This window comes from Carassius carassius, chromosome 4, assembly GCF_963082965.1.
Source record: "Carassius carassius chromosome 4, fCarCar2.1, whole genome shotgun sequence".
In the NCBI taxonomy this organism is placed as follows: domain Eukaryota; kingdom Metazoa; phylum Chordata; class Actinopteri; order Cypriniformes; family Cyprinidae; genus Carassius; species Carassius carassius.
In genome coordinates this window covers 37,009,719-37,031,551 of record NC_081758.1, presented here as the reverse complement: position 1 = coordinate 37,031,551, position 21,833 = coordinate 37,009,719, and the positions used below count along the sequence as shown (strand labels likewise).

Genomic DNA, 21,833 nt, shown 5'->3' with positions numbered 1-21,833 from the left:
CTAATTAACACCGGTGTATCAGGACACATTATCTCCTGAACATCAGTATCTGTGGTACTGACCAGTATGGGGTTCCCACGAAGGAGTTGGCAGGAGAGGCAATGGAAGCGGAGCCAAAATCAGCCAGTTTGACCTGACCAGGCTCAGTCAGGAGGATATTACCAGCCTTCACGTCTCTAAACACAATCACAGATACAGAGAAAGTTGAAGTCAGACAGTAAAAACCTACAGAAGCATCACAATTCCACATTATGCAATGGCAGGGTGAAAATTAAATGAAATTAAAATAAAGAAATGATAATGACATTTGAACATCTGTTCCAGACGTATACCACATTACTTTTTTCTTTTCTTTTTTCCTTAGTCTTATTTAAATGTTCTCTCTGTTCTCATGTCATATCTGTATTTATGTAATCAAGAACTACTAAAATAAATAAATAAATAAATAAATGCATACATACATAAATAAATAAATAAATAAATAAATAAATATTCACTTGGCAAATAAAGCTCATTCTGAGTCTGAAAATAAAATTAAATAACGCAGAGTGAAAATGGCAGTAAAAAAAATTGTATGGTGTTACTGGAAGCTAATAAAACACAATCTCACATGTTGTAAAAAAGTTAAACAAAGTATGGTCAATAAATGGTACGCCGACATATGCTATCTTGCTGATATATACAGTATGTCATGGATTGGTACTCTAATTATCATTTAGTACTTTGAACACTGAAACCAAAGAGTGCATACTCTGAATCTGAAAATAAAAAAATATATATATTTAAAGAAGGCTTCTGGGTCCTGATGCCCATCTGGTAAGGTGTTTTATTTATCTAAGGCTTATTTATCTAAGTTCTGTTGGCTTACTTGTAATAAAATGACATGGAAAATACACAAATTGCATTAATATACTTGCGTTTCTATATAAATAAAGTAGTAACTGATGTTCTAAAATCATGAGTCTGTTTTGATTTAAAGGTCAGAAGGTATAGTTTACATGAAAAAAAAAAAAAGAACCCACAACATTGTAAATTAAACAATTTAATAAAGATTTATTAATTTATATGCAACATAGATTTTTTTTTCAAATGGATTATAAAAAATAAATACAAGGAGCTTTAAAATAGTTTTAGGAATTGTACAGCTCGTTTGCTTTTAGACATTCTATTAATGTTAGATCCAAATAAGTGTTAAGGTTTCATGTGCATGTCAAAAAAAAACTTATTTTATTACAGTTATTTACAAAGCTTTCAATGTATTATCATTAAAAAATACTTTAATAATGTTTATTAGTTCTAAAAAATAAGATTTTGCTCAAAACTGACCAATATTACAAATAATTGATATATATGTATATATATATATATATATATATATATATATATATATATATATATATATATATATATATATATATGTATATATATATATATATATATATATATGTATGTATGTATATGTATGTATATGTATGTATGTGTATGTATGTATCGGCAATAATGATTTGAAAAATATCGACAAGACCTTTTTATTTTAATTTCTGAATAAAATCATCTCCTAGTGGACCTAAAGCAGTACATTCCAACAACATATTCTTTATAGACACAAAAATAGCCTTGCTTTATGGTAAGCATATACTGTAAACATAAAAACCCAAGTTGTAAAGCAATTTGCTTAATCATCAGATAAAGGTTTATCTGTCATTTATGCACATTGAGGAAGCTGGTAATGTATGAACGGATATCAGTCAGAGGGTGACTAACCTGTGGATCATGTTATGGGAATGTAGGTAAGCCAGTCCTAGCAAGGCACCATGGGTAATGGCAGCAATTTCAACCTCTTGGAGGGGTTTCTTGTGAACTGGACCAAAAAAAAATAAAAAATACAGCACGCTTGACATCTTAATGAGCAAAACAGAACTGCGACATTTGATGTTGTTGTTATAATGGTGCTCAAAAAAAAAAAAAGTTGTCAAAAAGAGTAATTCGATGCTTAGCAAACTGACGCTACTCCTTTTAGATACCTGATCCTTTCACAGACAACAAAGACAGAACTGGATTAGAACATGGCCTTGAATTAAACAAATGCAGACTAAATTACTCATACAATGACATTATGGCAAAGTTAAACCGGAATTTCTAAATTGCTCTTTTACACACACACACACACACACACACACACACACACACACACACACTTAACTGAAACCAACAGTCTATCATTAAAGCGGTGCATGTTGCCAGGACAACATCTGAAGGAAACATAAACATGAACGCAATGGCAGTTTGGTAGTGACACTGGAATAAAACACAATGGGCTTTATAATGCATCTAAGATGTGGCTAATAAAGGCCTTCAGTGCTGACTAAAAAAAAAAACACATGACAGATCCAACAATTACTGTTCCTCTATGTGAATGCATACAGTGCTTACTGTGGCTGTGTGTCTGCAATGTACTTGCATACTTGAGAGTGTGCGTAGTGTGCCTGTGTGTGCACTTCAAGTGTGAACTCACCCTCTAATAAGTCTGAAGCAGAGCCGAGACAATACTCCATAACAAGCTGAATGAAAAAAGGCAGACGAGAATATTGTGAAAAAGAGGCATGGTTGCCCCAGGGAATTCTGGGAATGAACTCAGCCTAAACCAGGTAGTTCTTACAGCAGTTTCACAAACACATATACTGTATATTCACTTTATATTCCTCTTAATGGCAGTACTAACCCATGCTGTGTTGTCCTTCAAGTAGCAGCCTTTGTATTCAATGGTGTTTGGATGTCGTAGCTGTTCCAAAAATTTCACCTCTTTAATGATGTCCTGCCATTTCTGAGAGGAGGAACCCACAAAAAAAAAAAAAAAAAAACCCACATACACAGTTTTTAACAGAGATTTACACAAATACATATATACATATATGTATTAGAAGAAGGTTTGCTTAATACTAGTGGTCGACCGATATGCGTTTTTTTTGACAGCCGATGCCTATATCTTGAAAAGCAGGGGGGGGGGGGGTGATAGCCAATATAAAGCTGATATGATTTTTATTATTATTATTATTATTATTAATATTTAAGAAATGTGAAATTATTTGACAATGGATTAAAACATAAATGTGTAAACTAAACATACTTGTACTTTAGATGAAAAGGTATTTTTCACAAATAAATAAATATTTTATAAAAATATAATAAAAAGGAAGTAAATACTGTAATCAACGGGGCACTCAGTATTCTGGGAAGTTTGTGTGCACTGGGAATCCTATTTTTCAAATAAAGCCAGGCTAACACTCATTTTACACACAGCACACAGAGAAAATTACATGAATATGACTGTGGACAAATGCATAAACCACAGCATAATTTGAAATTAGGATTTTAAAGTTTAAAGCATTCAATTCACACAGCCTGACCATCATGCAGAGAACACGTGATCATGCTGGATACACAAACATGCTTCACAAGATCTCACAGCTGGATTGGACTAAGTTTGTAAGGTTTGTGAAATTAAATGTTCATTAGTCATTCAAAGATTGGTTTAAATTATATAAATGCATATTTGCTTAATGCTGATGGCAAACGAGAAAGTATTATAATGTTTGCCTTTCTATTACTAATAGGCCTAATATAAAAGCAATCCTTATAATACTTTCTGTATACATTAATTCCTTTGTTTAACCGTTCTATCTGATTATTAGACAAACTTCTATCCATATTAGACAGAACTGTTAACAATGATGACGAATGAGTTTGAGGACTGTTTGCTCAGGCACTGCCGCTCTCAACGCCGTCAAAATAAAAGTCCCACCTCGACCACCTCAGCCAAGCAAAAAAAACCTATTGGCCGATGCAGATATTTGAAAAATGACAAATATTGGTCAATATACTGGCCTTGGCAATATATCGGTTGACCACTACTTAATACTCAATACAAAAGTGCTTTATATGGAGACAAAAATATTAACACATTCAAATACTGACTCAAACTATTAGAGTTTGAAGACAACAAAGTTTGTCACTCACCTCAGTGGTCTGCTTGCCATTGTAGGACATCTTCTTAATGGCCACCACCTCATTGGAATAGGAGTTTCGGGCCTGGAGGGAAGCAAAACCAATTTAATATATACTATTTCTGGCTTTTGCAACTTGTATTCAAAAGGTACTTCATAAAACTGACACGAAAAAATAAGCCTCAATATTATCGGTTTCCATTATTGCCTGTAATTACACTAATACTTAAAGAAAATATTGTCAATACTGATATGTTCGCATACATATTGTGCATCTTTAAAAAATGACCGTAAAAAGTAATATTGTGGAATGCATCTACAAATTAAAAGAAGTAAAAAAATTAAATATAATTTTTAAAAGCAATTTATTCCGGTGATGGAAAAGCTGAATTTTCAGCCTCATTACTCCAATCTTCAGTGTCACATGATCATTCAGAAATCATTCCAATATGCTGATTTGCTGCTCAAGAAGCATTTATTAGTATTTATAGTGTTGAAAACAGTTGTGATATACGGAGCCCCACACGACATGCAAGAAAAAAATTAATTGTGCACACAATTTACTAATTTGCTCCCTCAATGTACTAAAATTACACACGATTACTATTGCATTCCCTCAATTTACTATTTCGTTCCCTCGATTTATAAATTGTGTGCACGATTTACTAATTCGTTCCCTCGATTTGATTCGAAATAGTGCGCACAATTTATTTATTTTTTCTTGCATGTCATGTGCGGGGCTCCATAGTGATACTTAGTGTGTTTATTTGGAAACCATTTATTTTATTAACCATTATTTTTTTCAAGACTCGTTGATGAACAGAAAGTTCAAAAGAACAGCATTAAGTTTCCTTGCTGAATAAAAGCATCAATTTTATGTATCAATATCAATCTAAACTTCTGAGCAGTAGTGTATGTAAAGTCATGAATTTACTGTGTTCCTTGACAGAAGTGTGTGTTGCAGACATCAGTAATGTCAGTTGCTCTGCATCAAGGGGCCAGTTGGCCCTTGCATTTAAACGGAGTGAACAGCTGTCTTAAGAGCAGCATCTCCTAGTTATTCTTTCCCCTTGAGACGAGCCCTACATCTGGATGGGCAGTCTGTATGTGAGCGAGTGCGTGTGTGTGCATGCGCGTGCATTTGAGAAAAAGAAGAGAGAAAACGAGGGATTTGCACAGCGGATTCCAGTCTTGCCACAGATTTGGAATCAAAGGCTTTATGCTATTAGTTCTCAGATTAAGAAATGCACAAGAACTTGTCATGAGGCTGCAGTTCTTGCATTTTCAAAAATGAAATGACAAGCTCCAAGTTTAACTACAGTTAAAAACTGACTGACGGAGAGAATAAGAGGGGGAAAAAAAGCTTCATCAAACTTAGGTATTAAAAACTATTCTGGTCTCTGACGTCTCAAACTATGCGCCTTTCGTCCTCTATAGAACGTGAAAGGAAAAAAATATTACTCGAACTTAGAACAAATAATTCAGTATTTAAAAATAGTTGATAAAAATGAAAGCTTGAAAAGTATAGATGGACAGAGGTTGATCGAGATGCAAATAGCACAATGACATCACCACAATTTCCTCAACATTTCAATACTCACAAAGTACACTGCTCCGAAACTCCCATGGCCGATCTCGTGTAGGTCACAGAAGACTTCTTCCGGGTCATCTTTGAAAAAGAGGTTGGTCAACTCCGGGTCTTTCAGACCTCCTTTCCGCGTGGACGATGGCATCATGAGTTAAACCGAACCTCTGATGTCCACGTGCTTCTGCTCACCTTCATTCAGCAGGCCCGGCATTTACCTGCTTTGCCTGTGGACAGAAAGGAGCGGGTTAAAGACTGACCGCTTGTCCAGGTTAAGTGAGGGTCATCAGCAGACAAGAGTGACTTTAAAGGTTAGTCAAACCAAAAGTGCAAATTCTTTCATCATTTACTCAGCCTCATGTCATTCAAACGAACACAACTTTTTCTTATTTGGAAGAAAAAATACAACATTTTTGAACAGATGTTTAATCATATGTAATGACTTAATGAACCACATCCCAAGTCTTCTAAATTCTAGCGGACTAGTTTTGATGCTTTTATAGTGTGTGTTGTTTTATTCATGATGGAGCTGCCCTCATCTATTGGCAGAATATTGAGTGACCACTGACCAGCTTATTCATTAGAATTTTCCTTTTGTAAATGACAACGAAACTACATATTGTGATCCCATCTACCCTTACAGTTTGAACCCACAAACTTTAACTTATCTGACTCCATCTTCAACTACTAGGCTATACAAAACACAGCCTCTCACCTCCATGATCCATTTACCAACCAGTGGGATCAAAATTAAGTTGTTGAATATTAAACTTGGATATAACAAAGAATTTTAATAACAAAGCAAGCGGCCTGCTCAAAAAATGCAAAAAATTAATTTGAGCAATAAGTAGTAAATATAAAATAAAAAATATATATAAATAATAACCAAATACGAAAATAAACACAAGTAAAATAAATAAATAAATTATAATAAAAACAAAATGTAAAAATAATTACAAAAACACACACACACACAAAAAATAAATAACTCAATGTTGTTACTCCAGTAATCATACATTTTCTCATGCTCATATTGGATCACAAATCACATACCAACAGATGCTAGTGAGTGTAAAATGATTATATACTGTTATGCTAAATATAGGCCTTTCCCCATCCACTTAGGCTATACTGTATGCTGTTCCCTGCATGCTTGAACATGCACACGTGTTTGCGATGGTAAACTAATGTGACACAAATGTGTTAGCACTGGGGGTAGCTTGGTTAGGCATCATGGGAAGACAGCTCAACGTCTGGCAGCATTGCTCATCATGCTAGCATGTAAACACACAACACACACACACAGCGGCCACCTGCATGTAACACTGCCTACTGAGTCATCAGACATCTGACACACACGCGGCCATTGACCCAGGAACAAAAGGTGCTGAAAGTACCGTGTATCCAATACAGGGAGGCTGAATACATATCCATCTGTACATTCATTATGAATATGATCAGCATTATTACCCAGGCCAGCACATCTACCACAAAACAACCCCATAGTTGCCTCTACTTTTACTAAATGACTTTAGGGTCACTACTATACTTTTAAACTAACAAACACATAAATAAATAACCCCACAATGCTGTAACTCCAGGATTAATAAACAAAACAGTGTCAGGTGGTTGGAAGTGTATGGAGTTCTTTTTGTCTTGTGCATCCCAATAAATAAATAAATAAACAAACACACAGGTGAAATCAGGTGAAAAGAAAAGATATTAGAGAGACAAAGCAAGATAAAATGACTACTGAAGAAAGATTGTGAAACGAACACTTTTTTTTTCTTTCTTTAAGAATAAGGTGCACTGGTAATGAGTCCAGAAGCATTTTTATAAAAAAGAAAATTTTTGATTTCACAAACTTTAAATTGCAACGTGTGATGAGTGGGGCGGGGCCGAGAGCTGTGGGAACGGAGCAGGGCTGGTGAAGTGATTAGTAAAATGAGCGACAACTGCTCCACTCACCGGTCTCGAGTCCCACGGAGGAGATCGGAAGAAAAAAAAAAAAAGAGGAGCTACGACAGTGAAGGACAAGAGAGGACCAGGCCTGGGTTTTATTTTGTGTTTGGTTCTGTTTGTGCGCAGCAGTCGTCCGTGAGGGGCTGTCGCGCTTCTTTGTGTTTATTTTATCATTAAAGTTTTGATTTAAAAGTCTGCAGGTTCCCGCATCCTTCTTTCCGTGATTATGAAGTTTATAAATTGTTACACAACGCTTTCGGTTTTTAGTGTCCTCTTTTCCTCAGCCTTCCTCAGGCCTGGGAGGGGAGTATACTTTAAATGAAACTCTGGTTCACACCATGCAAATCAAAATGAGTGTGAAAACGTGCAATTCTAAGCTTCAAACCTACAACCTTTTTGTTACTAGCTCTGATCAAAAACCACTACACCAGTGCCACGGGCAAAAGTACTGGACCCTAAAATAACAGAAGAATAGTCTTACCCACAATTCAATTTCATAACCAAAAGTGATGTCCTCTATTAGTCCACTGACCAAGTGTGTGAAATCTTACTAAATCATGCCCTGAACTATCCAATTACTGAATGAATACTGCAGAAATCAATTAGATTCAAGACTTAACTGGACGTATATCTAAAACTATTTCTGATTGTGATGGTTAAAGCTTTCAAATGGCATAAGGGTTAATCAGAGTTCACAGGCATTGAACAAAAATATACATATTTCTGCACAATGCAGTCACAAAACCCATTTGTTCCGGATCATTAATTGGCTTATGGAGAAAAAGACTTAAACTACAAAAGGACATGACATTTCATACTCCGTTGAATGGAGGAAAGACAATCATCTTGCAGGCTTCTACCCACACTGCACTCTTCCTGTGTCCACTATTGCTTAACGCCTGCTATGGTTTAGTTTGTCTATCACTGGTGAGTTAATGATTTTCTATATTGTGAATTTTCCTCAAGATCCGGTCCAAAAGAACAAGGTATATGTTTATTTATTTATTTTTTTTTTTTTTTTAAAGAGCCTAAGATGAACCAGTGTTTTGACTCAAAGTCTTTTCTAGTTGCTCGTTTAGAGTTACTGAGTGAAGACGTTACTGTACGTTGTAAATACATATCGTATACTGGATTTATAGTAACAGGAGTTGAAGTGAGTCAGCTAAAGTTGCATAAAGGAGAAAACCACCGCTGTGCCACACAGAAGTCATTCGGTCTTCTTTCATGACCAGTACAAGAGATTACAGTTTAGCTACAGTGGATGAGGCTTCATTGAACTCTTGCAAAATGGACATTTAAAGCAACATTTAAAGGGATAGTTGGAAAATGAAAATTCTGTCATTACTTACTCACCCTTGTGTCATTACGGAACATAAAATAAGATTTAAGAAATCCCTCACTGTTTTTTGTCCATATAATATAAGTCAGTGGGCTCAAATGTTGCTTGGCTCCCAACATTCTTTAAAATGTATTTTGTGTTCCACATAATAAACAGTCACACAGGTTTGGAACAATGTGAAGGTAAGTGAATTATGACAATATTGTCAATTTGGGGTGAACTATCCCTGTGCTTGGTTCAAGATAAACATTGGTGACATGCTGTCAATAACAATAACATCTAAAACGAAATCTGACTCAACCCATAGTTTGAAGATGCCATTTAAATATTAAAAATGTGTTTGGATTTATTAGAAAAAAGAAATATGCATACAATGTAAAAACACTGTATTGTGCATACAGTAAACACAAATGCATAAAATCCTAGATGAAAATCAAAAGTCATATCACCAAATCTACTCAGATCACCTCACCTCTTACTACTGTGACACTCTATTACTCCCAGTCCCAAACATCAGATATCGGCTGCCAATCGCTCGCAGCAATAAAATAAAACCGATTCCTATAATATATATAATTTTATTAATCTAATTTATAATGCTTGTTACAAATAATCTTTTTTTTTTTCATAATGCTCAATGAAAATGTAATAACAGTCTGTAAAAATGACTTCTTTCTGTTGACGTATGCCGCTGCCCCTCAACTGCAAGCTTGCATAAATTTTTATGTGCAACCCACTTCTCAAAATCCAAACATCCACCAAACAAACCAAGTTGTGACTTTAACATAAGACATGACATAAGTGTGACAGAATGGCTTAAACATTGCCTGTGCAAAATTACAGTATATCCTCTTATATACCATGTAATGCTGGCAATCCTTGTAATTTTTCACATATACACACACAAGACTGCCAGGTAGTGACATGACGCAACTATGCATAAAGTACACGTACAAGTTCATCCACCTAAATAAATAGCCCTGCCTCTAAAGGAAAGCTTTAGACAGCTCAAATAACAAATGTGTACTGATTTATTAATGTAAGTTCTTTAACAAAAAATACAAGCTTCTGTTTTAAATCGCTCCAGATCCCTCATCTCATGATAGTAAACATATTTCATTTTATAAACAGAGGGATGATTCCAACTTATTTCCAGAGGTAACAGGCAGCATGTTTTAGATGTTGTTGATAAAGCTTCACTTGCGCAAACCATTCCCCACATGAACATCTCTCATTTAGTCAAGGCCAAAAGCGATTGGTTGACCTGTTCAACACAGCAACAGGCAGAACAATGTCTTCTAGTTGCATCATGTCTGTCTGCCTATCTGTCTGTCTCTCTCCCTTTTCTGTTTCTGTCACTTTTCAACTCACGCATCGAGTTGCCGCCTTCTACCTGTGCTTCAAACAGTGACTCCCAATGCGACAGCATTTCCCTTGCCCCTCATAGGCCGAGATCAAGATAATCTGCTTCCAATGAAATTCCAGCAACCGGAGCCAGAGTCCCGCTTCAGGACGACACCGGAGGGGGGCCGAGGAGGTGAGATGATGCAACGTAGAACCAACAGGTTGTAAGAGCCCAATAGCGAGAGTCAGTCTAATAACAGCATCTATTTAGAACGTTTGTAGGAATAACTGTAAATCTATGGCTGCATTGTGCTGAGGTTTAGAGATTAGCGAGCAGGCTGAGCCAGATTAGTGGAGGGGTGAAATGGGGGGAGAGAGAGAGAGAGAGAGAGAGACTACATTAGACTGACTTTTCCTCTATATAATGCTCCTTCATGTGCTGTCAGGTCCCAGTGGAAAGCAATCGGTATTACTAATTTATCTGTGAATGTGTACGTGCATGTGTGTGCATCAAACCTCTGAATAAAACATATGTTTGACATGTGGGTGAGAGAAGCACTCTAGACCCAAGTGTCCGCATACGTCCTGTGCTTCTAAACCACAGGCCTCCCACATATGGAAGAACCTCCACGAACATGTGAAATCACACCACCACACGTGCACACACGCCAGGACACCCAGGCACTAGGGGTGGGTGGTGGGAGTAAATTTTACATTAGAGTATGAGCAATTGTAAAACTGTATATATGACGCTAGTTGTTTTTGTAGGAAATTGGAAAAAATAGGGGGAATGGTTTATATATTACGTAAGATGTGTGGTACTGCCTATTTAAAATATTGCACCGAATTAAATATTTTCTCTTTGCATTTATAACTTGATAGTCACAAACATTAGTTAGAACATTAGAAGCTACTACTACTACTACTACAAAATCAAACAAATGTTTTATCTCCCATGACAATTGTTGTCAGTGTAAAATTAGTTAATAATAAACATACATATTGTGAATTAAAGTCTCAAGATTGAAAAAAAGGCCATAACATCACTGAAATTAATTACGTTACAAACTTTGATTTGAAGCAAACCAGGCGATGAAGCACTCCAATGTATTTTTTTTAAGGTACAAAATAAGCGTAATAAGTCATTGGTTATAACTAATAAAAACAAACAAAAACCTAAACTGTATTATATAAAAATATTTTAAGCAATTATATTGCGTATATAGGAACTCAATTATCCAAAGAGTCAATCAAGCCTCTGGACTTGTTGTAGAACACTTCATAGCGGGTAGAAGAAATTGATCACCAATTCAGAAATAAAAAAAGCACTTGTTATTTTTTGGAGTTGCAAACAAAGTGTCAATACTACAGATGAACTGATTTATTTTGTCATCATGAATTTGCTTTGAAGATGAAAAGGTAAAGTGGTAATGAAAAGCTGATGCATATAATGATAGAACAGTGACACGAAAAGTCAAAAGTTGTGATGCTTTGTGTGTGTGTGTGTGTGTGTGTGTGCGTGTGTGTGTAGCACAGCATGTATATGGCGTATGAGAGAGAGGACAATGTTTTATTCATTTCTCTGATGACTGCGTGTCAGGAGACGGAGGTCTTTGATATGAGTTGTAAGCAGCACACAGATCAGTTCTTAAGTCAGTCTCTAATCAGCACTAACATGAGCTGTGCAGTCATTAGTGTCGCTCATTCATCACTACAGATGAATAAATGACACCGTCACATCATTAGTGCCAGAAATGAACATTTCCTAATGCTACAGACATTGATAAAAGAATAACATATGTGCTAAATTCAAAATACAGTAGTACTTCATCAATGAAGTCCTACCGCAAATATATCAAAACTTAATTTCTGATTAGTAATATGCTTTGCTAAGAATTCATTTAGACAACTTCAAAGGCGATTATCTCAGAATTGATTTTTTTTGCACCCTCAGAATCCAGATTTTCAAATAGTTGTATCTCGACCTATTATTGTCTGATCCTAATAAGCCATACATCAATGGAAAGCTTATGTATTCAGCTTTCAGATGATGTATAAATCTCAATTTTGAAAAATTTACACTCAAGACTGGTTTTGTGGTCCAGGGTCACATATTTACATATGACTGCCCATATTTGCATAGTAACACATTTTTAGTATTCAGCAAAACAGAATCCCCCAATTAACTGCAGGGATGCACAAACTATTATTATTTTTTCTACATCCACTAATCTGGAGGCTGAAATGATTAAATTAAATGTAATTGTTTACTCCGAAAACTATCATTTATATTTATTATTGTCCTCATTTGTACGTCACTTTGGATAAAAGCGTCTACTAAATGACTAAATGTAAATTTATTGTAAGAAATCAGAGAAAGGATGTAAAATGAACTACATTACAAATTTTGTACATTATAAGATGATTTCTGGGGGGAAAAATAAAATGCTAGAAAATAATTATGCTTTTTTAAACGTAAATGAAATAAGACGTAGAAAATGTTCAATCGATTACCAAAAGTACAGTTTGGCTCCTCAGGCAGCTCATAATTAGGAAATAAGAATACATACCAACAGAGGTGGAAAACATGAGCTGAGAGGAGGAAAAGAGGAAGAGGAAGTGGAGGGGGAGAGAGAGAGAGGGGGGGGGGGGGGTCAAAAACAACCTCCTCTACATTTCCCAGGGCACCCCTCATGTTCACATCCTCACTCAACCTCTCTCTCTCTGCTGCTTTTTCTCTCTGTTTGTGTGACTCAGCAGACAGTGTTGCTCATAGCTGACCAAGGGTGGGGAAGAGATAGAATGAGAGAGATGAAAAGAAAGAAAGAGAGAGAAAAGGGCCAAGGGGAGAAAGAGAGTGAGAGATGTGGGGCAGGCCAAGACTAGAAAAAGCTGGCTTCTCCTGCCTGACGGCTTTAATTCAGTATGATCGCTGCTTCTCCACATAGACGACTATTTATAGTAACATTCCCAAACGCTGTAACATTTCTCCCTCATGTAGCACACAGGGCCGGGCCGTTCATTCCAAACGTACATTTGCAGAAACTGCGAGAGGAAGTAAAAGCGGAGGAAAAAGAAAGACCTTTAAACAAAGAGGCAGATGTAGCTGGTCTGGGCCAAAAGTTCGTCCTCTGCTGCTTAGTCCTCCAGTTCACAAATAACAAAAATACTGGACAGCATGAATACATGGTGAAAGAATGAATAAATCAAAGACAAGCTAAATTTGAATGTCACGGTGAGATTCATGCGGAGGGATTTAAATAAACACACACAATGAAATGTTACGGTGATTATTAAAAAAAGATTACATACAAAAGGAGCTCAAATCAAAAGCACATCAAATCATTTTGATATTCATGATGCTTGTTAAATTTATCTTTCCAACAAAATAATAATGTATATTATAAATATTCAATATATTGCCAACAAAATAATGGAGCATATCATAAATATTTAACATTCACTCAGCCCTGCCCATAACCATTTTCATCTAGTCACCATCAAACACTTCACTCTTCTTTTTCCTCTCATAAATTTTGATACTGCTGGTGTGAATTAGTTCATTTATCCTTAGGTTACTACATGTGGAGGAATGTTTGAAAGTTCACAGAATGATTCCCTCTTTACTATGAAAAGCTTTAAAAAATAATCATAAAAAGAAGTCTCTATGTAGGAGGCTGTGTGCAGCGCAGAATTCAAGCACCGTACAGACTGTACCTGGGAAAGTATTTAAGGTCAATGACAGCAGCAGAGTCCAACTAAAACTCCAGGGAGAGATGTTACAGAGGGTCTAAACATGAGGCGGAGAGTTACTTAACATTTAAAGCAAGATTTTTGTCCAAAGAGACTTGAAGTACAGATGTATTATGTAAAAAATATGAACAGTACAATACACTATGGTATTAGAGCAGTGGTCTGCAAACTTTTGATCTAGGTTTAATTTAAATGTTGAACAACAGATTTACAGTGTGACCCTACTGAACACCGCTGTTTAAGTGTGTGAATGTTGTTGTTCACAGACTTCATACAACACAGAGTCACTGTGATTAGTGTGGAATGTTAATAACTTTGTATACTCATGTAATAATAACCAGCATTTATTGCTAAGAGCAACAAATGCAGAGCAAACTGTAAACTGTCATGCACTCAATCACGTAAAGTGACTGAAGCTAAGCAGACTTGAAAGCATGGCACAGCAATGATCTTAAGCGCCTCGTATGCACAGAGGACACTTGATGACGCAAAAGTATTAATTTCTTTAAAAAAAATGTAAATAAAATCTGACTCCATACTACACACTCTACCGGGGAAAATTTGGGGATCAGAGTAATTTATTATTATTATTATGATCTAGAGAGGACTTATTAATACCCCAATAAAGCGACTTGCAATTGTCTAGGTGCGAAAAATATCAGAGCCTGAATAACTTTGAGTCTCTGAAAATATTAGACATAAATAAAAGAAGCCAGACCGAACCACAGAACTAATTTATCCATTTTAAGCTCAATGTCAATTTGGATGCCCAGACTTTTAACACACAATTAATTGATATTCCATGTTTCGCAAGAATATCACATAAATGTATCATATATAAAGAGAATAAAGTTAGATTGATTAAACCATTTTAGAATATTTCCCTGCAGACGATACAGTGTTCTAAACGGGAAATAAGGACAGAGTGATTAATAGTTATTAATATTAGAATGATTTCTGAAGGATCATATGACACTTTATGCCGGAGTAATGGCTGATGGAAATTCAGCTTTGAATCACAAACAATTATTTTATACTTTAATATTTTTGCAAGATTCCTTTTTTTTTTTTTTTTTTTCTTTGTTTGATCAAATAAATGCAACCTTGATGAGCATAAGAGACTTCTTTATGTGTATATATATATATATATATATATATATATATAATAAAATAAATAGCCTTACTGATCACCAACTTTTGACCGGTGTATGTATATATACACATACACACACACGAAAATAAACTGTGATGTCACGATTCTCCTGATTTCATGTCCAGGCATTTCAGAAAGGAAGAAAACAACTCATATTTTAAACTGGAGAGTTAGTTTTGAGTTTTGAAACTTGCAGTAAAATTTCATTGTAGAGTAACTTCTTAAATGTGGAAATATAAAAAAAAAATTCTTCCCCATTTTATGACCTCTTTAAATAGTTCAAAACAATAGTATTTTGGGGTCTAACCCTATGAAAAAAAATTCAATATCTCGACTGTGGCCTTCACACACACAAGTCTCCCTGCGATAAGTGTACTGTAAATCACTTTAAATAAAAGCATGTGTCAAATTCCAGGTGACCAATAATTGGAAAGGATTGGTCTCTGGAGGAACCTGAGGATAAGAGTCTGGCTGAGTTCCCAGGATGCATCACACAGGCTGATGGCCAATTCCTATGATATGATTTAAAACTTTAGTGTTCTCCTCTGCAATTACTTTATTATTTACATCATACAAGACTACAATAACACCAGTTTAAACATGTCAGTCTATAAAACTGACTTGTACTGCTAATAATAATAATAATAATAATAATAATAATATGTAGCTCAATTTATTTTGACCCAAAAGTCATGATAATGAGTAATTATGTGCGTGCAGGCAGCCAGTGTATCTGTATTGAGATGTACTTTGGTTATCTCCACAGAACTACACTCTAGTTTAAACAGGCATCTGCGAGTTGGTTTACAGCTGTAGTTAGGGCCCCCGGGTCACTGCTTCATGCCTTGAGATAAAATAAAAGAGATAAAATCATTTCAGCAAAATGCAAGAGAAAATAAAGGGAGTTATGCTCGACTAACCAGAGGAGAATACTTTCATTTTTTAATTGAAAGTACATTATAATAGGCATGGGTTGCAGTTCCTTTTTTAAATTTTTTTTAATAAAGTAAACCAATGACCATGAACAACATTAATAAATGTAAATAAACGAGAGAGAGAGGATCAAGCTTTTATTAATAGACCTAAATAAAAAAAATAATTTAAATTAAAAATCATCAAGCTTGTACGAGTTTCTTCAATGGAACACAAAATGGGATGTTAGAATGTTTACACAGATCTTGTACAATTAAAGTAATTTCAATAAAAAAAAAATAATAATAGGACGTTTTCTTTTAAGAAATTAATTCGGATATTACACAAGGACGAATTAAATTGATCAAAAGAGACAGTAAAGACAAAAATTTAACAAAATATTTATATTTAAAATAAACACTGTTCTTTAGAACTTTATCAAAGAATGCTGAAAAAAAGAATGGATCATGGCACCATGGTTTCCACTAGACTTGTGCCGGTATTCGGTAATGCGATATATTGCGGTGATTAATATGCACAATATTGTTATCGTGGGCACTTCTAAATACCGTGAATAAATATACATTACAAATTATTCCGAATTTGGAATGCATTTTAAGAATATTATTCCCATCAGCTGCTTAAAATGCACAACATCGCTGTATGCTGCTTGAAAGAGCGCATGCGCTCTGATGTAAACAAGCGTGCATGAGAAGCACATGGAGGAACACATGAGAGACGCGCTGAATGAAAGCACATTCACTCTCTGACAGCAGATGGCGCTAAATGCAGCCCTTACCCTGTAAACATAAAAATAATATTAAATAACCATTCAGGGTTTTTCCTACATTGAAAATTTTTTGGCGGCCGCCAAAACTATTTTTTGTCCCGCCAAAGCCTTATTTGATATGTAATTGGGTTTTTTTTTTTTTTTTTTTTTTTTTTTTTTTTTTTGAGTGAAGCAGGCTACTGACGGAGAGACGGAGAGAACGAGCACAGCGCCCCACCCCCGTGCGTGCACTCTCCGTCTTCAGTTCTGTCTTTGCTCTCTCCCTAACATCAAAATCAGCTGATCCCAAGGCCGTCGCTAGTGGGGTGAAAGGTGGTGACAATTATAGGGGCACACGGCTGAGGGGGTGTCCCTGGCAATCTCAACCGTCTGGCTGAGGCCAGCCTAAAAAGACGCTCAGGACAGTTGACAGGCCACTGCTGCTTGTGGTCACAAAAGCTTACCATTTTCACTTGTTTTCAAGCCTTGCCACTTGTCGATTTAAACATTAAAAAGAGTTTAAAGCATTCAAACACAAGACGCGGAAAAGCTCAAGTGAGAAGCTGTTACTCGTGCGCTGTGTTCGGTGAGCACGCGGAGAAAGAGCCGCGTCTCACAGACAGCAACACTGAACCAAGCTCTCCTTTGTGAAGTTCTCCTCGAACTTCCTCCTGCACCTGAACGAACAAATACAAATCGCAGTTTAAACAAACAGAAAAGGATGTTAAAGAGCCCAATTCAGCACCGCGGTGTTCTGGTGCTCAGAGCTCATGCAGAGAGAGGCGTCTCAAAACCCCTAAACACTGAATTTGCCTTATTTTGCTCTTGTACCGTCAAATACAAATACCGTCAAATTCATACCGTCTTGGAAAGTAAGTTCGAAAAAAACTGTCGGTTATGTCTTAAGTGAAAGTAAAAAGTTTAGGAAAAAAATTTGACGTGTATTATATTGGATGGATTCATTGTCTCTTAAAGTGACGCGCCTAATTTAGCTATATAGCTGCTGTAATGTTAATCCAAGAAAATGAAAGAAAATCACACACTGCTCTTGACTGAATTACTTTGTAGTTTTAACAAGAATTAATGCACAGTCAAACCAGCAATTATTCAGACACCAGATATATTTTTTTACTAGTAGATGCAGGACACTATAATACATTTATGCAGGTGAGTATAGCAAAATAAAGTGAACTGCGACATATTATACCCAAACATTCTTCATACAGTGGACCACAAGTGAAATTGATTAAGAATAATAATAAGAAGAAGAATATTGATAATGATAATAACAATAAAATTGGGATCAAAAATTATTCAGCACCAAATCTATACAGTTGTGAGGTGTTTTGTGTGTGTGTGTGTTGACAAATCTTTCGCGATGTCCTAACAGCCAGGATTCCCACACAACACGTCCGCTAAAGTCTGATTTGTGACCTAATGACTCCTTTGAGCCGATTCATTATAGAGCTTCAACTAACGATTATTTTTTCTGTCAACTAATCTAACGATTATTTTTTCGATTAGTCGACTATTATAAACGATTATTTTTATTACAATAAATAATTAATCTAGTGTTCTTTTTTTGATTAGCTAATGAATCCTTTGGATAACTTTACAAAAAAATATAAGTACAACTTCTAATATAATATTTCAACCTTTATTCATTTTCAACCAATGTGGTTGAAGTTTTTACAGTATACAAAAATGAAGAGGCAAAGAAAATTATTTTGCTATGGTAAATATGAGTTTACGATAGCGCTTATAATTAAACCACAGTAGCCACAAATTTACAGTTGTCTGAGACGTCATGAAATGTTCTTTAGCATCACAAACCATAAAATGTAGTCAGGGTTCTGCTATGGTTTAGTATGGTTTCCAGAGATCTGGAGCTGATTCGGGGTAGCTCGGTGGTTTGTGACTATTGTCTCGCGGCACGCTGTCTTTTAAGGGGCTGTTCACATATCGCGTTTTTTGCGCGCTCAAGTTCGTTATTTGAAAGCGTTCGTTAATGGAAGCGACGCGCACGCGAAAACATGCGCGTCCGCACCGCATCGAGTTAAAAACATCTCAACTTTTCAGAATGCCGCAAGTGCACCGCGGGTCATGTGACAAGAACTAACCAATCAGCTTCATCCTTTCCCATAACAACGTTGAAAGCTCAGCTAAGATGAAGGAACTGCTGATCATAGCTGTATATGGATTGCCATTTTGAAAAAAAATTTAGTAGCAGAGCTACTGCAAGCGATTTTTAGTGCTGCAAATCCATTTATCCTTTGCTGAAATTTCCGCATCTTCAGGGAGACAGCACGTCATGGTTGCTTAGCAACAACATTTTTTTTAATATGGACTACAAAGGCCCTAGATATTGTTTGAAAGTATTCTGATCTTTTATTGTTCATTCACACTTTACATTATGGCTTCATTAGTTACAAACTGCCAAAGAAAAAATTATTCTGAACATTCATTAATCTTAGGTATTCCAATATTTCATAACACATTGTTAAAATTGACAGTTGCAACTGTTATTTAATGAGCTAACATGACAAGACTTTTTTAACAAAGATTAATAACATCTATATCAAATGTAGCTATTGCTCATTGTTTAGCTGTGCATTTATTGAATGAGCACTATGTGATGTCCGAAGTGATTACACTATATTTTATGTATTGCACTGTATTTTATGTAAAATAATTTTCTATTTTTAAACTGTCTTAAATTCATTTTAAGTCAATTTTTAAATCATTTTCATGTTCTTAAATTGCTTGTTTTATTTTTTTGATTATTTTTCTTCATGACTTTTTTTTTTTTTTTACTTTCTTTTTGAATTACCATTTTGTACGAAATGTGCTATATAAATAAACTTGCCTTGCCCTGAAATGTTAATGCATTAACTAAGGTTAACTAATGAGGTCTTATTGTAAAGTGATACCTATTGGTTTTTATAGTTTTTTCTACTTTGTGTAAAACATTTAACTTTTATATATTTTTCTGTATTGCTTTATTGTTTTAAATGTTTAGTTATTTTTGTTATAAGAAAAAAAAAAAGTTATTTAACCCGTTATACTGTATTATGACCACTTTTTAAAACAAAATTTCAATACCGTGATAATACCGTATACAGTGATAAAAGCATTATCAATTAACCGCAACAGGAAAATTTGATACCGGCATATCCCTAGTTTCCACATAGTAGTATACTTTTTCTTTCCTTTTTTAATAAGACTTGATGTTCCTTTGGAACCAAATCAGCATTTTAGAATGATTTCTGAAGCATCTTTTGACACTGAAGAATGAAGTAACAGCTGTTGAAAATTCAGTTTTGCAGCACTAGAATAAATTCAGCTTGGCCTCACTGGAATAAATTACATTTAAAAATATAGTACACAACAAAACAGTTCTTTAAACTATAATAATATTTGTGACCCTGGAGCACAAAACCAGTCTGAAGTCGCTGGGGTATATTTTTAGCAATAGCCAAAAAAAAAAAAAAAAAAAAACACTGTATGGGTCAAAATTATAGATTTTTCTTTTATTAGAATACTAATTAGGATATTAAGTAAACACCATGTTCCATTAATATATTTTGTACATTTCCTACCGTAAATATATAAAAACGTAATTCTTTATCAATAATATGCACCGCTAATAATTCATTTGGACAATTTCAAAGGCGATTTTCTCATTATTTTGATTTTTTTGCACCCTCAGATTCCAGATTTTCAAATGGTTGTATCTCGGCCAAATATTGTTAGATCCTAATACACCGTACATCAATGTAAAGCTTATTTATTCAGCTTTCAGACTAAGCAAATATATAAAACCAACATTTATCAATTTTTTCCATGACCATGGGAACTGAAAGCTAAATGAAGTAAACCTACAGAAGCAGTGGGAATGTGTCTTGGAGAACTGAGCTGGGCCTGTACATGACAGAGCAGATAGCTGATAGAGTTTCAGTTTCCATTACCCCAGCGGCTTCAGAATGAACCAGTTAGGAATTCCCAGTGAAGGGAATTCGACAACGGATTTTACGATTTCCTTGCCAGTCTACTACACTGCTCCCACACACAAAAACTGCACAAACACCAAGTGCACATGCTCTTCCTTCCTGCCCCACTTTCATCTCGTTTCACCAGAAAGCCATCATTAAACAGCATTTAATGCTGCCAAAAGCAGCCTTTTCATTTAGAGTCACACTGAAAAAAGGCTGAGCAGCATCTGCATAACACAACCGCACAAACCCAAACAGATGAGGAGAGAGAATTAATTCCCTTAATGTAATATAGGTCAAAGGCACTGGGCCGCAGCAGAATGAGGTGGCTGCCAGTCATTCAGTACGGTTGAGCTGATGAGGAACATGGGTAAGGAAGTGCAGTGCCAATAGTGTTGCTGTGGCTAATAGAGGCCAAACAGGAGGTTTTTTAGTGGACTGGGGGTTACAAAATCAAAAGCATTCAATCAAACATTCCTTCCCCAGCCATTTGTAGCTCAGCATTTAGTTCTAATGAAAACAAAAATAGTGCCTGAAAATATGGATGTCCCATCTCAGCAAGACCAGAGAGCGAGAGCGGATTTGATGGATAGTATTTAAGGTTTCTGTTTTTGTGTTAAACAGCATGACAACACTCGCCTCATGAGGGGGGAAACTTAGCCTGAGGCTAATGCTAGCCCAGATTTCCACTCCTGATCAACACGGACTCGAAATCTGCATATGCCAAAACAGAAAAGAGATGGGTTTACAGTAGAGCTGAAACAACGAATCGATTTAATCAATTAAAATCGATTATTAAAATAGTTGTCAACTAATTTAGTCATCGATTCGTTGCTAAATAACTTTTATTTGCCGTAAGCGGCTCATTTCGTGCATATTTCAAATCTGCGGTGACCAAAGTGTGGCAGTAATGAGCCACCGGAGGTTTTACTCAGCCAGTACAACAGGAGAAGTAGCGAATAGCCAATAGCTGGCCTCGTTTTATGTCACGTGCTTCCCGAACAGCGTCTCTGCAGCATT

The 21,833-nt window shown here is 35.6% G+C and overlaps 1 protein-coding gene across 2 annotated transcripts in view; it reads right to left on the bottom strand.

Annotated features, from left to right (window-relative positions):
• The window catches only part of taok3a (TAO kinase 3a), an 80,077-nt gene that overhangs the window by 26,758 nt on the left and 31,486 nt on the right, over nt 1-21,833 (bottom strand). For both annotated transcript variants that reach the window (XM_059548687.1, XM_059548688.1), the window contains exons 2-7: nt 5,606-5,816; nt 4,018-4,089; nt 2,723-2,824; nt 2,516-2,561; nt 1,765-1,861; nt 63-176 (exon numbers count right to left, since the gene is read on the bottom strand). In XM_059548687.1, coding sequence (XP_059404670.1) covers nt 63-176; nt 1,765-1,861; nt 2,516-2,561; nt 2,723-2,824; nt 4,018-4,089; nt 5,606-5,740 — 566 coding nt within the window. In that variant the 5' untranslated portion in view covers nt 5,741-5,816. The remainder of the gene's footprint in view (nt 1-62; nt 177-1,764; nt 1,862-2,515; nt 2,562-2,722; nt 2,825-4,017; nt 4,090-5,605; nt 5,817-21,833) is intronic.